Source organism: Pantherophis guttatus, chromosome 4 (genome assembly GCF_059756535.1).
Source record: "Pantherophis guttatus breed Tessera chromosome 4, ASM5975653v1, whole genome shotgun sequence".
Lineage (NCBI taxonomy): Eukaryota > Metazoa > Chordata > Lepidosauria > Squamata > Colubridae > Pantherophis > Pantherophis guttatus.
In genome coordinates this window covers 56,580,929-56,597,733 of record NC_142066.1, presented here as the reverse complement: position 1 = coordinate 56,597,733, position 16,805 = coordinate 56,580,929, and the positions used below count along the sequence as shown (strand labels likewise).

General features: G+C 39.9%; 1 protein-coding gene and 2 long non-coding RNA genes across 3 annotated transcripts in view; 1 reads left to right on the top strand and 2 right to left on the bottom strand.

Moving 5' to 3' along the window:
• C1QL1 (complement C1q like 1) overlaps positions 1–13,712 on the bottom strand; it is a 49,922-nt gene extending 36,210 nt beyond the window's left edge. Inside the window, exon 1 of the mRNA XM_034416019.3 lies at positions 13,003–13,712. Coding sequence (XP_034271910.1) covers positions 13,003–13,626 — 624 coding nt within the window. The 5' untranslated portion in view covers positions 13,627–13,712. The remainder of the gene's footprint in view (positions 1–13,002) is intronic.
• On the top strand, positions 690–2,504 carry LOC117664752 (uncharacterized). The gene is made up of 3 exons (XR_004591159.2): positions 690–1,036; positions 1,708–1,914; positions 2,160–2,504. It is a non-coding gene; the product is annotated as an uncharacterized LOC117664752 (long non-coding RNA).
• On the bottom strand, positions 8,663–11,282 carry LOC148114110 (uncharacterized). The gene is made up of 2 exons (XR_015734334.1): positions 11,235–11,282; positions 8,663–9,015 (listed from the first exon to the last, which is right to left on the bottom strand). It is a non-coding gene; the product is annotated as an uncharacterized LOC148114110 (long non-coding RNA).
• Positions 13,713–16,805: the final 3,093 nt, after the last annotated feature.

The following is a 16,805-nucleotide window of genomic DNA, read 5'->3' as shown; positions in this document are numbered from 1 at the left end:
GTTCTTTTAATTAGGTATAAATTGGTATGACTGCACAACATCCTCTGCTGATTTTTTTTTTCAAATGACACAACCTTACACTGATAATCCACATCACAAATTTTTATCTGTTGAATATTATTCTTCCAAGACCCAACTTTTTTATCCCCCATTCTTCCTCAATCCAGATCAATAATTATTGTACCAAGATTGATAGGGAGTCTACACTATTTGCAGATTTATTCTGACATTAAAACACTATGGTCATAGTCATGTCTGTAGACTTGCATATAGAAAACCTTTAGCCAATCAATGCTCACTTCTTTTTCCTTGAAGCTGGCCAATCAACAAATCAATGTTTGTTCATTTTCCTTTCAAAATAATCAGTAACTGGATGTCTCATTTTGCTATTCAGGTTTTACCAGGTCTATTCCATGACCAAACTCTGCTTCCTATCTTTACCAAAAATAAAAAATAAATTATCCATTCCTATGTTTTACGTATTTTCTCTGCACAGATTTGTGTAAATCTGTTATCCCCCCCACCAAAAATCCACCCCTTCCTAAAGACATTTGTGATTGTAAAACTATGTAAACCAATACATTGAATGTCCTCAAAAGCTTCCCAGTTGCTATGGCACCAGGCCGCCATTGTTTCCAAACCTTTGTAATTTCTGATGATGGCGTGCCAGCACTGTTATACCTGGGTATCTTTCTGAGCAGTATGACTAGGACAGCATGCTAGACAATATGAAGAGAAGGAAGGAAAGATCTCTGCATATATTCGGGAAACTCCACTGGCTGCTGAACCCTGAATTCCTAGGGTGGAAAGAGAGAACTTCATGCCATTCTTTTTAAAAACAGCTCTTTGAATGCTGTTGTTGTTTTTGTACATAATTCATGTGGTATAGGAATAATTCAGATTCAGATCTCACAATCACACACACTGTCTGCTTTTCTCTGTGCATTATGTAACTGATTCCCTGAATGAGGCTTCCTGGTGCTTGTAGCTCTCACCCTTTGGTGTAATGGATGAGAAGGACAACAGCAGCTGAGAGGTGAGTTATTTTTCTCCAGGGACCAGAATAGCTCTGATCACCAGTAGAGATTGCAATTACATGGGACGCTGGTGCTCCTGAAGTGCCACCGCTGATTTACGATCCTAACGATCTGGCATCTTTTATCCATGGTGAGCAAGGGCAGCGGGGCCCACTGATTATGAAAAATGAGAGGATGCTCTTCTGAGAGCCCCTGTGAATGACAGTTTAGAAGTGCAGGTGAGCGGATGCTACAACTCACCAAATCCCTCATCCTCCCTTGGAGGTTCCTTCTCATCCTAATTTAGCATATTTTGCTTTCCAATAATTCATAAGGAAACTGAAAGGTTAAGTGCTTTTCTCCAAGTATTGTCCAGATCAGTCATTTTCAACCTGATGCCTTCCAGGCATGTTGACTACAACACTCTTCATCTCCAGCTAGCATAATTGTGTAAGGCTGACCTAGATAATCATTGCAACAGTTGTGAAAAATAAAAACCCATATCTTAAGATCTACTAAAGGAAAGAGGCCAAATGCATTAGTAAATTGACCATAATTACACCATAATTCTCCCCTCTGATGTATTTTTAATTGATTATAGCACTATCCTTCCCATGCTTCTTTCTCATTTCCTATGGCACTCCTGGCAAAACCTACAATGTGTTATTTCAAATTTTATTTTTCTAACCAGACCCAAAGGACCGCTAAAAGAACCCTATGCATTGTGTTAAAAAAAGAGAGAAAACTGAACACATTTATGAAGAATGGTTTGCATTTTGAATTTGACTGACAGTCCACTCAAATCAGAAGGTCCTCCCCTGACAATCTTGGATTTTCTCAATCTCTTGCATTTATCATCAATACAGATCTGGAGACTAGGCTGAAAAGGCTGATTTAGGTAAGCAATGAAATCCATGAAGATCTGGCATTGTCTGATGACAATATTGCTTGATGAGGACTTTGGGTACAAAGGATAGGCTGCTCCCTGAATTTCTGTAAACTATACCTCCAGCATGCTTTCTATAAAAGCAGTCACTTAGCAGTCTCTTCCACCATTCCAGAGGCCACTTTTGCAGGGGAGGAGGCATTTCTAATCTTCTGCAAGCAACTAATCAGATAATATCCTGCTGTTTTTTTTACAAGCCAAAACCAACAACAGTCAAGGAAGGACAAGAAGGAACAACTGCCCCCAAATTAGGATCTGGATGGAGAGAATGTGTAGTGGTTTCACCCCCATGTTTGGAAGGCTTGTCCTTCAGATAATTCTGGATTTGGAAGACACAGCCTGGCTTTGCCAAAATGAGAAATGCTGAGCTCCAAACGGAAGTGAACTAGTTTTGCCTTTGCTTTTGGTACCTTTAAATAACAAGAGAATTTGTTTGGCAACCTTGCTTCAGCTTGGAGTGTGAGGTGGAGACCCTGCTGAGTGTGTTACAGAGAACAGGGAAGAAGGCATCTTTCAAGAAGTATAAATAAATTCCTAAAATTGAGAAATTAACTACTTCATTCCTTTTCAAGAATGAAAGGTTTAGGTTTGTATTTTAAAAAGTAAGTAGAGCTATTTGATTTGAGGCTCAGACAACAAGTTTGTGCTTCTATTATTCAGGCAAGAATGATTTCTGATATAGCAGCCAAAGTAGGGTTGTAGTTGTTGCCATTCTCTTCTCCATTAGGACCTTCTGGCTTCTTTACTTTAATTATAATCTTGGGCAGAAATGTAAGATATCCATCACATTTCCATTGTAAGGAGGGCTATAGTGGTTGAAATACTGCCCTGTATCACTGGTTACAGGGTGGGATGGAAATATAGAGGAAGAATGCCAAGCAGAAAGAGCTGAAAAAGCCATTCAGAGTCTGACTATCATGACTACCTCAGACCAATCATTCTCAGAAGAAGAGATGGATGCAATAGAGAAGGAATCCATTCAATTTAAGAAAGACCTTCAGGTCTCAGAATCAGACTTGGGACAACCAATTTATTTATTTGCATCCTGCTTTTATTATTTTTACAAATAACTCTAGGTGATGAACCTATCCAACACACCTTCCTTCTATTGTCTCCCAACAATAATCCTGTAAAGTGGATTGAGAGAGAGTAGCTGGCTTCCATGGCTAAGGCAGAACTAGAACTCATGGTCTCCCACTTTCTAGCCTGGTGCCACTTAACCACTTTGACCATGTAGTGTAAGCTCAAATTCTTGTTCCTGAAGATACTATGCAATCCCCAAGCAGTAGAATAACCACAACTAAAACAAAGAACCAAGAACTGAAAGGAGAAGACTGAGTGACTTCAGGGTAAAATAGGAGGAGGAAGAAATATCAGGAATTTCTCTGAGTAATCCTTGATTCTGAAGAACTATTGAACACTGCATGAGTTTGATAGAATTATTTGCTGTTTTTCCATAAAATCTTTGGACAAAATACTAGGTACAATCTCAGTGACTTTGCTTCCTGGGTGGCTTTGATCAAGCTTTCTTAACATGACTTCATTCTGTATTTTCTTTCCTAATTGTACTGTTTAGCCTTTATTATTTCTGAAACTTCTGCTGATTATTATGGCTATTTTTTTCTGCTACAGATGCCCCTTGTCCTGATCTTGGTTGGTAGATCATGTTTCAGTGTGTGTGTTCCTTTTGGACAAGAGGAACTGACAGAGAGGGATCAATAGGCTAGTTGAAGAGAAGATAACTTGAGTTGAATGGCTCTTAGACTTTTATCAGTAGGGTCAACTGGAGAATCAACTGGAGTTATTTTCACTAACAATAAAAATGCTACATAAAGTAAAGAGTATACTGTTCAATAAATACTGTAGAAGTTGCATGGTAGGAAGGAATTAGCGTGAGCGGAAACCAAAATATTTTTTAAAAAAACAACAACCCTACATTCAATATGAGAATTCTTACCAGCCAATACCTGTCCACCAGATTGTTACCGATTGCAAAAAAAAATGCAATTAATTAAACAAATAAAAATATGGGCTACAAAGCCCTTCAATTCTTCAGATCTAGCTGCTGGTGAGTTCCAAGAGGAGTATCAAATGGGTGGGTGGAGAATTTCTCAGGATTTTCACCAACAGCAGCCTGTTTGAAAATCTTCTTTCTGAGGCACAGCTCCTTGAGAGGCCAAAATCCTGTACTACAGGTAGACCTCAACTTACAGCAGTTCATTTAGTGACCGTTCAAAGTTACAATGGCACAGAAAAAAGTGGCTTATAGCCATTTTCCACACTTACGACCATTGCAACATCCCTATGGTCATGTGATCAAAATTCAGCTGCTTGGCAACTGACTCATATTTATGATGGTTGTAGTGTCCTGGGGTCATGTGATCACCTTTTACGACCATGTGACAAGCAAAGTCAGATTCGCTTAACAACCATGTAATTAACATAACAACTGTAGTGATTCACTTAATAACTGTAGCAAGAAAAACTGTAAAATGAGGCAAAAGTTACTGCCTCACCAACAGAAATTTTGGGATCAATTGTGGTCATAAGTTGAGGACCATCTGTATTCCTAATTGTACCAACTGGCACAGAACATGCTTCTTAAGCACTGAGCTGAATGTGCTAGGCTTCACTTTCTGTCTCTGGCACTGTACAGTATTATTTTGAAATAACTAATTTTCAAGACAAAGTACTCCTTGACTTTGCTAGGAAAACACTCCCTGTGAAATGTAACAGCTACTATGCAGTATGATTCTTCTAAAACTCAATACATTGTGAGTTCTTCAGTTAGAGACTTTCTACACATACTCAAAAGCACTTAGTCCAAGAATTAAAAGTGATCAGGTCTCTTCTGGAGAAAATGGAAAAAAATAAGGTTGAAGAAGCTATGGCGGGGGGGGGGGGTTTGGCTGTGGATGCATACATACATCCACACATATTACAAATGGGAGAAGTGTCATGTTGTTAGAAAATAGGCTTCATGAAGGAAATCTTTTTCTTTAACCATAGAGTTCTATATACTGTGCTAACAATAACAATTTGTATCTTAATTTTGGATACTGCAATGCAACATTCTTGGAAGTCTTGCTGAAAAAAACTGGAATGGGGAAAGAACCAAAGAGCTCTTCCTGTGCAAATGGGATAAACATAGCACTCTTCCCCATTTGCTGCGGGCCCATATTAAACTCAGCCCTGCCTATCCCATTAATAGTTGTGCAGAAGTGGGGATTTTAGCACCTCTGGCTTATGGCTGAGAATCATTCCAAGCAGCTTTAATTGGCTACATTCGTTAACATGAGACTTCAGGTTTTTACTCTAATTGACCACAAAACCATAGGTCCAAAATTACCAAGGCTGCACTGGCTTGTGCCAGCTTTTTTCTGCACTCCAATTATCCAGGATGTTGTTTGGTTTTTGGTTTGCACAATTTGCGGGGAGTGGGGGTGGAATAGAGGAAGGAAGAAGAGAATTTAAGGCAGTGGTTTGTTCAAAAATTGCTGTACTTTTCACTTAATTCTAAAATCTGTAAGTGGTGGGGATTAACCCTGGGACCTTTGATATGCAAAACAGATGTTTTGAAGGGGTGGGGTTTTGAGATGAAACAGTTATATTAAGCTCTGTGCAGCTTTTGACTCCTATATGATAAAAAAAAAACATGCATAGTAGAAATTCTAATTTTTCCACAAGGACTTATCTCTCTGCTCCACTCCTGCCTCAGTTTTAGCCATTTACTTTCATTATTTGCATCTCCTGACCTCTCTTTGAATGGTATCTTCACCAATTTCTCTAATCTCAGTAACCGTCCCTAATTCACAGGTAATATTTATGGATGGAAAAGGAAGGCTTTTACTCTTGTATTGTCCCTGACATTCTGATAATTTTTAAATGAAGGAAAGTGGCAGGATTAGGTGAACATTCCAGGAAACCAGGAAAAAAAAGTGTTTCAATCTTAAGGCTTGTTGGCACAATACAATAAACCTGGGTATTTATATTTAATACAGCTATGGTTGTAACAAAAATCTAACATATGATGCCATAGTTTTCTTAATCCTGCCCTAATGGATAAATTATCTAAATTCACATGCAGTAACATTTTAAATGGTAACCCATGACTTAGAAATCATATTGTCTACCTTCCCTCAACACACTAAACACAAGCAAAAACACTACATTGGGATTTAATTATGCCTCAGTTAACAAGTATAAAGTTCACACATCATACTAAATAATAATGTGGTTTGTTTGTTTAGCATGATCTATGCATATTATGGATTATTTTATAAAACAAATCTATGGTACATTCCTGAGTTTGACCTGATGCATTGAATTATGCCATCATTTATTTTATTGTGGTTTGCTGAATATCTCCGTGGTCTGGGTTGTATATAAGAATCCTTCATAAACCTTCATAAAGCTGGATCCACGCAACATGCTAAATCAAAAGCAAAGAAATATTATGGGCTAATGCATATTGTTGGTTTAAAACAGATTATATCCTCAAATAGAAGAATAAAGTTTGGAATAAGACCATTAATTGACTAAAAACATCATGACCCACCTTACATTATGCACCATAAGAGATAGATATAATCTCCTAAAGAGGACAGTTTGGAAAGTGATAAAACATGGAGGCAGCATGAGCTTCTGTAGGAAGTTAGCACCCACCCCTCTTCTAGAAAAATGAAATATTTATATTTCTAGGAAATATTAAAAAGGCAGAATATTTCCCCTAAAAGAGAAATAGAAATCTTAAGACAGAAACTCAGCCCCAGCTCCCTGCCCCCAGGGAGGCAGTTATTTGCAAGACAAAAGGCTGGGCCAGTTTATCTACAACACAAAAGACATGGCCCTCAGGACATGATAGGAATTGCACAAAGCCCCTTCATTACATCATCACCTAGTAAGATTCAACCAGGCCTAGGACATAGACAGCCTACTAAGTTAACTAAGACCCCCGCTCCCTGGGAGTCTGACAGCCAATGGGATACATTTCTTGTAGAGGAACAGGAAACTCTAAGGCAGGGCCCAAGAGAAGGTATAAAAATATTCCTCTCTCCACTCCATGTGCTCATTTTACCCAGAACCCCCCAAAATCCCATGTGGTCCTGTCCACCACTGAACCATCTTTCCAAGCAGTCTCCATGTTTCCAGTGTCTTTCTTCCCACTTGAAACTGAATCCAGATGGACATTTCTTCCAACACTCCAAAGTGTCCTTCCCCAAACTGACATTTTCAAGGAGTCTTAAGCTGCAGTGAATGTTTCATTTCTCAAATACGGAGATTGGCATTGTTACCTGCTAATATCAACAGAGCAAGCTGCTTTTAAAGGAAACTCTGGAGAGCTGCGTTCAAAAGCTGAGAACCCTCTGTGAGCACTTATACCTAGACATGACAGAACTGGGTCTTGAGGCTATAAAGTACTTAACACAGTAATCAGTGTCTCTCCTCTCCTTCCCACCATCAAACCTTGACACCTTCTGTGAAGTCAGCTAATATTGTCATCCTCACATTTTGGATTGATGGGAAAGAGGCATGATTTGCCCACAGCCATTTTGGTTTATATGTGATATATCACACTTGGAGCAGTTAACAAAGAGCCATTTGCTATTCTTGGTTCAGAAATGGAGAATTGAGAGAAAGTTAATATTTTAGATGGCAAAGGGTCGCATTCTGTACACAACAATGCTTCACTTTTTATCTTCTGCAGTACATTGCTGAGTTGAGCTTTGCAAAAAATGGAAACAGACAAGGGGAAACTAGGAGAAAAAGGAAGAGAAAAATATATTTGCTGATTGGGAAGTTATTAAATATTTAAAGTCACAGCACCTGCTGGCCTTTTAGACTTTTCAGACCTACAAAATGAATTAGAGAATCATATTTTCTTACTTAACAACTCTGCTTTTTCTCTCTCCTCTTTCCATCTTATCTGTGACACTGAAGAAAATTCAGGTGTGACATTCAAGGTGTGACAAGTGCATCCCCATTAAAAACTGACAATCAAAGCTTTAAAAATCACATGCCATTTCTTTTCTTGGACTTTGCATTTCTGAAGGATGTCAGGGTGAGCCTTGGGAACATTGTTGTTGTATAGAAAAATCCAGATGTAGCAAATATGGAGACTGGTCTTAGAACAATGTTTATTGAAATGCAATACAGATACAGTATTTCTCAGAAGCAAAATATGATTAAAAAGCTAAGTATAGTGACCAAAGAACTTCCTTTTTTATTTTTCTATTCTTAGTTCTCATAATTTTGCTGACCTTCACTGGCCTTCACTTATCTAGCTCTAGAGTTTCAGGGTGTTCTAAGCTCACTTTATGCACATAAAACACCTGCTAAAAGCAATGAATAAGAACACTATTTGGACGGGGGAGTAGGGGGCAGGCAGGCGCATGTGTCTTTTTTATATATATAAACTCAAAACCAAAGTCTTCCTATAGCCACTTTATCTATCTATTATATTTGGAATTTCCTTCCAGAACATCTACTTCAATCCCTAGATTATTGTTTCTTAACCATGGCAATCTTAAACTATGTGAACTTCAACTCCCAGAATTCTGAGTATTTGGGATGATTGGGAACTGCAATCTGGACAATAATATAGACGAGGGCATTGTTTTTCCACAACTAAACTATATAATTATTACACTTCTGCAAATAAGCCAGACTGGGAAAAGCCAACCCCACAAACAAAGAGAAATTTGATAAAGTTGTTTATCTATTTTTCTCGTTATTAATTATTTTTCTGCAGAATCCTCAGGATTCCCCTGGAAACGTGTCAGAGGTACTTCAAAGAGAAGAACACTAATTGGCAGACAAACTTCCATATAAAGAGTTCCATGCTCTCTGATAGTATTCTTTTTTCTTCTTCTCAGCAACAGATAAGAAAATAATTGACCATAATTGCAGGATGTAGAAGGATGAAGCAGATAGATTTTGAAAATGTTGGCTGCTGAAGCCTTTTTCGTTAAGCTGTGGATATCTTCCATAGCCAACATCCATTTCTTCCTACTGTGATTTTTTTATGCCAACTGAGCAGTTCCTGAAGCTTTCCTGTCCCATCAAGTACACAAAATAGAAGATTTTACTTGCACATAAAATTAAATAATAATTGCAATATTTTGCTAATATGTTAGTGCTGAGGCCATCTCTTTTAACAACTAGGGGAATCTTTTCTTGAAACCCCTAAATAATAAGACTTCAAGACTTCTCTTCTGCAAATGAAACAAACCCTTTAGATTAGACATTTCAAATTTGATACACCTTATTCCATCAGAAGAGGCCACTTACTGAAAATTTGATTCAATTCTACAGAGAACATTATCAGCAGCTACTTTTTTGGTTTTTAAAAAATCAATCCATAAACATACCAAACACAAAAATACCTTTCATCTATTAGTCTGAAAATTGGCAGGCTTCATACTGTCATAAAGGGCTAGCATTCCCTCAAACTTCATCGAATTTGAAGAAGTTATTTGTTGATTTCAAATCTATCAAACACCAATATTTTGATTTCTTCACTGAAATTTGGATTCAGGTCCTAAAATCAACTTTGATAGTCTTCTAGTCAGTTCAGAGCAAATTGTTTCCCAAATTGAGATGTGAATTGAATCTTGTGGTTGATGGGCACTTCCAATCTTTGTAGAATTTGTACAGTAGGCTACTGTAAAAGTGGCCAAAATGGGATTTACATGACATAAGATAAATCATGAAGACAATTATAATTAATATTGTGTACACAGAAGTAAAAGTAGTCACCCAAATCCTTTCACTTCTATGTCTATTTATTGGAGGAGCTGAGTCCTGACATGCATAAGAAGCAGAAATTCAGCAGATACCTTTTTGTTCCATTACTACACTTCCATATCAGATAAGGTGGCACCTGTCAAATTTCTGCTTCTCATGCAACTGTTCAGGGCAGAGAGATTCTTCAATGAACTGGTGACAATTCTGGGCAATCTAAGAAATCAGGAAACCTGCCAGGAAAGCAAACACTTGCCTGACAATATAGTACTACACACGCTAATATGCCCAGAGAAGCCATTTATTACTTCTATAAGAGCCTACGCTACGCTAGTCTGGAATGTTAGACCTGCTCAAACATTAGACAGAGTGAGCCGGCTGCTTCAAGAAAAGGATACTGGGAGATGGTGGTGAAATGTTTGAGGACTAAATCATATGTGTTGGATGACTTATTCTGCACCAACCAAACTAACAGGGAGCACATTTTCCTATCATCAGTTATGCAACTAAATTCAACTGTCACAGCAGTAAAGCTTTATACGTGATATGGGAAAGGCATCCTTGCCTTTCACATCAAGTATTTTGAGCCACTGTTGCATTTAAGACAACCCTACAACAACAACAACAAGAAGAAACAGGCTGCAATAGTTAATATTGTAGGGGTAGGGATGCTGACTTACAGTATGTCAAATAAAGCAATGAGAAATCTTTGTGTCATTTTCTTTAAATTAAAAGATTTTGTTAAGCATTTTAATCAGAGTTCTTTTTAGGCAGAGAATGATCTAGTCAAAGAACTCATAAACCATCAAAACAGAGATGAAGGAGCTGTACTTGAAGCTCCCACAAGCTTTGCTTGAAAGCATCCAGAGTTCATTGAGTTGGATGGCTATAACTAATTTGAATAAATAAATAAATGAAAAAGCAAAAGAGCACACAGTTAGAAGAAAACGATGAGGAAGTCAAGCCATTAGGGGAAACCCAAACAATTGAAGAATCTCCCCCTCATCTGCCTTTTAAAATTCTATTTATGCTTTTATTAATCAAAATCAGAAGCTGCCCATCTCACTCACAGCATGACACTGGTTGGTGTACAATTAAAAACATAAAAAGTATATAAATATTATAATCACTAGCAGGCAGTTAAAACAAGAAAAAAATAATAACTAAAAATTTGAAAGACTTAAGCAGCAAGCATTGCCTACTGGCAGGAGAAACGTGCAGTGATTTTTTAAGGGAAGAGCCTCCCTGTGCTGAATATTACACTTGGGGCTCTACCTTCAGAAAATTATCTTTTAAAATATAAACATATCTGGGAATAATAAAATTTATAGTCTCCTGTCTTAGATTTCTTCCCTTGGACCTTTGAGAATTAATGAGTTTGCAGTAAAGTTTTTAAAGATAGCCATACAAGGATGTATATGTGTGTGTTGTTCCATATTTAAGTTTATGCTAACCGCTTAGCTATTGATTAAAGATTGGATTTCTTTGTAGGACACGGTATCAGAGCAGTTACAAGTGAATTTAATCACCTTTTCAACAAATATTTATGGGTGAGCAGGAGATTGAAGTCATGACAACAAGTCTTCTGGTACCCTAAAGACGAACAAATACAAGTGTTGCTTGCTTTTCTTCATGTTAGATGCAGGATTTATTCCTCTCTTTCGCGCCATAAGATTTTTACACCTTTGGATTGAAACAAACCTAACAGTATTTGGAAATTGAACTCAAGTTTGTGATTGTGAGGATAGCATTATAGCTGTGGAGATTTCTGTTTGATTAATTAATGAAAACTACACAGGTGATATCTTTGCAAGCTAATATCTGTGTAAACACATGTTAAGCAGTGCTGAAGGATTACCAAGGAGAGGAGGAACATTAAAAAAGAAAGAGAGAGAAAGATGTTAGTTGGATACAACATGAAAAGCTGTTCTGCAGAGGCTGGACTCAATTATGAAATTCAATTAGAAAGCATCAAGAACTCATTGTTAGTCTCCCTCTGGCACTGGCAATATTAACTTGTACTATCACAAAGGGATGATTTGGTGAGAAAAAAGATTTTTGAGGTCCTGGACAGGGTGATTGAAGAGGCAGTTAATTTCCTTTTTTGAAAGGCTATTTCCCACCATTCAGGACTTATTTTAAAGAAAAGCAACATAGATATCTGTGTCTGTGTGTGTGTGTGTGTGTGCATGCATATGCATTAAAACGGAAATGCAACACATTTTGAGAATCAGAAAAAGAGACATTTAAATGAGCAAATTAAAGCGATTTTTCCATTTCAGTGTATTTGACTAGTACTGAAGCCCAGTGGTTCCCTTATTCCAAGGGTGTTAGGGAGTAAGCTCCATTGAATTCAGTAAGGTTTGCTACAAAGTATGCATGAATCAAATGATGCCGTAAAATAAGGTCAGGTTGCTTACTAGAGAGGTGTGGATAAGAGCTGGGGAGGGGGGGCACTAGAATGGCGGGGGGAGTGTTAGTTACCACTGATCTTTTTTTCCCCTCATCCCAACGGGCAGAATAAAGAGCAGAAATATAAATGACAGGAGACATTAACATTACTTTATTGGATTTTAACGGTCTTTTGGTGCATTAAGACGGAACTGCTGAATTTGTGTCTCTGTGTGGGGTGCTGAGATATAAAAGAGAAGGTTGAGGAGTCTTGCACCTAAGTTTCTATTAAGAAAGTTACAAGCTTCTTCTATCCTTTAGCTTCTATCCTTCCATAAGCGAAATATTTTGTGGTTTGGTTATTGAATCGAGCTTCCTATCGTTTCCAGAGGAAGGGGGAAAATGCACGGCATATCTGCCACTGATACTCCCTGTCACAACCTCTTGGACAGCTATGCTATTATAGAAGAAGGGATGCTCCCCACATATTTGCAATTACCCAGCGAGGTGCGTCTCTAGGTGTTTTGCAAATTATCTCCCGCAGAATTTTATACACTATATACTTGCGCAGAAGTAGCCTCTCTCCGTTCGGCAGGGTTTTAGTACTGACCGCGAGAGTATCGCAGTTCAGCTTTCGCGGGACAAGGCGCCACCTTCGCCAACTGCACACCTGCGGACTAAAGTTACTGTGCACTTTGGGGAGGCGGCATCCCAGGATCCCCAAATGGTTCGGGGAAGCCCTCCTTACCTCCAGTAAATAGAAAGGCTCGTCAGGTCTTTTAAAAACCGCTCGGCAGAAGGTCCACTCTCCCACCTTTCCCATCCCGAGGGACCGACAACTGCGTCTAGGAAGCCAAGACTCCCCCACCGGCCGGCCAGGAGAGCCAAGCGGAGGCGCCCGCCTACCTGCCCGTTCTTGCATAGATCTGCCCACATGCTGGTCCCGTCGCCGCCGCGCATCAGGACGTGGTAGGTGAAGAAATAGGTGCCCGGGATGTTGCAGGTGAACTTGCCCGTGGCGGCGTCATAGTTGTTTCCCAAGTTGGTTACGACGTCGTCGAACTTGAGTATCTCGTAGCCCTCGTGCGGGTTCTTGAGGCCGGCGTAGAAGGCCACGCGGGGCACCATGGTGTAGGTGGCCGCACTGATGGCCCCAGAGCTCAGCCCCGGCCCGGGCAAGCCAGGCGGACCGGTTTTCCCAGGATCTCCCCTCTCTCCTGGGGGACCCCGGGGACCCGGGGGACCCGGTTCTCCCGGGGGCCCCGGCGGGCCCGGCTTGCCCGGTCGCCCCGGCTTGCCCTGGGGCCCCTGGACGAGGGTGGATGGCGGGGGCAGTCCGCTGTGGTCGCTACTGGTGCTACTGAGGCTTTCGGCGCCCTCGCTCTTGATGCTGCTGGCGCTGGTCGTGGTGCTGGTCTTGCCCAGGTAGGGGTCGCAGACCATGCGGCAGGTGCCCAGCATCTCGTAGTGTCCGTCGATGCCCACGGAACTCACCAGCACCGGAATGAGGATCACCAGGATCAAGATCATCACCACGCCGATGGCCCCGGCGACCAAAGTTTTCCGGCCAATGCTCAGCCGCTGAAGGGGCTGGGCGCGTTGCCTCCCCGTGGTGGAAATGGTGACGGATGGCCGGGGCAAGCTGGCAGGAGAAGAAAAGCGGCGGGTGGGGAGGGCAGAGAGGGTAAACTTCAGGAAAGGAGAAAGAAAGATCTCCCGGCTGGGGAAGAGGAGGTGGAGGGGTGTTCTTGTGCCGTGTGTGTGTGTGTGTGTGTGTGTGTGTGTGTGTGTGTGTGTGTGTTCCGTCCGTGAAAAAGAAAAGGAAAAACAACGCCGTCCCCTCGTTGGCTGGAGTATCGCCCTTAAGACTGCTGCTCTTTGATGGCCTTTTTATAACTGCTGCAGGTATGATCCCAGGTTTGATATGGAAATGTGGGCTGGGTGAAGGTTAGAATAAAAGAAAAATTAAAGAAAAGAGGAAAGACAAACCGAGTGAACCAAGAGGCAGGCAGAGAAGTGAGAGAAGAGAGAGCCAGCACGTTCTTTACTGGATACATCTTAGTAAGATGCCTTCATTGATTTGTTTTCCCTTTTCCTTTTCCCCTCCTTACTCAATTTTCTTCCACCCCCTTCAGGGAGGGGGAAGAGAACAATCTACGATTGCAAGGGAGAAGTAACCTGGTGCTTGAGGCAAAGAAGAAAAATTTGAATGAAGCCATTGAAGTCCGCCGCCCCCCCCCCACACACACTTTATCCAAATAGCTAAACCAGCCCTCATCTAAAAGAACTAAAATATTGTTTTAAATGTTATTACTAAGTTTAGTCTCCCAAGGATCTTGTGAACAACTTCAGGAAATTTCATTGTTCCCGTTTACACTTGTCCTGATAATACCAGTTCCTTCCTCTACTCATAAGGTTGCCATGAGGGTGACCACTTAAATTAACTTAAATATACCAAGTCAGTGTCCCCTACCCCTTCCCCCCCCACCCCATACTGCCCTACAAGATGTATATACAACAAAATATTATATATTTTACCAGCTTTTACCTTGGAAGTGAACTCAGGAGACCAGTTAGTTGGTGGAATCAGAAGTCTGTCTTGAGAGCCACTGGCTGCCCTTCTACACTGGTAACCATGCAGCCTCCACCCCAGGCATTTCTTTCCCATGCTTTGCCCTCCCTGTTAGCAGTAGGTCACTTGAATTCCTTTTGTGTCTATGTTGTTTTTATGCTAGCTTTTCTTCAGGCTTCCAACAAAAGGAAGGAGGGCAGAACTGCACTATTTCACATGGGCAAGAAGAGGGTATGGCTTATTTGCAACTTGGCTTGGATCTTTCTCTATCAATTTCACTCCTGCTTCCCTAAAGTATAAAAAAATGCTGGCTGTTGGCAGCTAGCATTTCTCAGACTGCCTACTCTATAGGACCCTGAAAGCTAGAAGCACAATCATGATGGAGTCTGCTTCCTTCCTAGTTCCACTCTGGAGTCTTCTCCCCCCACCCTTATTTTATATCATTTTAACTTAGAAGATGCCCAAATGGTCTTAAGCTTTTAGCAAACAAAATCAACCTAGAAATGACAGGGAAGGTCCTGAACTTAGACCCTACTCATTGATGTGTGCTGATTGGTGGATGTTTTCTCCACTGATTGTAACATGCTGAAAGGGAACAGCAGCAAAATCAGTGATAAAATCAATCACCTGCCTTTCACGAGTTGCATATTCATTAAACATCCCATAATGATTTGTAATAGACCCAAAGGAGGCAGGATAAGGACTATCAAGAGTGTTGTGCCAGCTCAAAGTTGGGTGGACAATACTTTAGCTTAACAGTGAGGAGAAATGTTTTTCTTTCTGAACAGTCCTGGAGAGAACTGTTAAAAGAGGGATGAAAACAAAAATAAAAAAGAGACTGGGAATTATCTATTGGTGTTATATATTTCCTCATACCCCATCTTTCTTGATTTTGAGAATTATTAAAACTTCAAGGTTTTACAGTTCAATCAGCTTTTCGTTCTTCCTGTTTTGTTTTATATTTAGGAATATCAAATAAGGTAATAACTCTTGATATGCAGAAATGCACTATAATAAAACCTGCACATATACCCTATGTTATTTGTATGTGTGTGTTTATGTACATGCACACATATTAAACAGCACAATAAAATCAGAAGCCTGTATGATTATGTTTAGCTCAAACATTTGGAATATGAATGTCATAAATAGTAAGAATGAATGAATGAATGAATGAATGAATGAGGGGATTTAAAATTAACCAGTCTATAAGAAACAAATTTAAAAAGAAGTCCTCTTTGAAGTGAGTGAAAAGTATATTTACATGTAAGGAAGTAGGAGCAGCACCAGGTAGAAAGGGCATTGTGTGTTGGCTAAACGAATTTCAAAAGAGAAGTTCAGAAAAAATGGAAAACGAACAGCATTTGGCTGCTTTCAGAATAATGGCAAAGTAGAAATGCAAAATTGTGGAGAAAACTTGCTTTAAACATGTTAAGGCAAGATTCCTTTGGATAAGGCAATAATTAATGGGATAAACATATACCACTAGGCCTAGGGGATAAATGTTTGTGGGACAGCATCTTCTGAAGGGTTACCTAGTCTGAATTTTATTTTAGAATCAAAAAGTGTGACAGAGGGAGAAAGTGACCAAAGTGTCAATTGACACTTAGCTTCTGGATAGTTGATTGAACATGCATATTAGTAGTTTGTTTAGACTTGTCTTCTATAGTAATATATCTTGGAGTGGTGGTGGCACAGTGGTTAAAATGCAGTATTATGGGCTAACTCTGCCCCATAATCTGGAGTCTGATCCTGACCAGTTCAAGGTTGACTCAGCCTTCCATCCTTCCAAGATTGGTAAAATCAAGACCCAGATTGTTGGGGCAATATGCTGACTCTACAAACTGCTTAGAGAGGGCTGTAAAGTGGTATATAAGCCTAAATGCTATTGCTATTGTCTTTCTATTAAATTATAATAAATTTATTAATAAATTTGCTTCCATGTTTGCGTATGCAAATTGTATGCAAACTAGAATCCTTTTTTCCTTTCTGCTAGTGTAAAAAGGGTCACTCGAAAGACAGCAGTTTTTAAGGCTATCTGCAGCCAAATCATAACTCAGAACTACAGATACACAAAATGGTTTGTACACCAAAGAGCTACTTGGTTTCTGTCTGAACCAAAACATGTCTGTTTGGT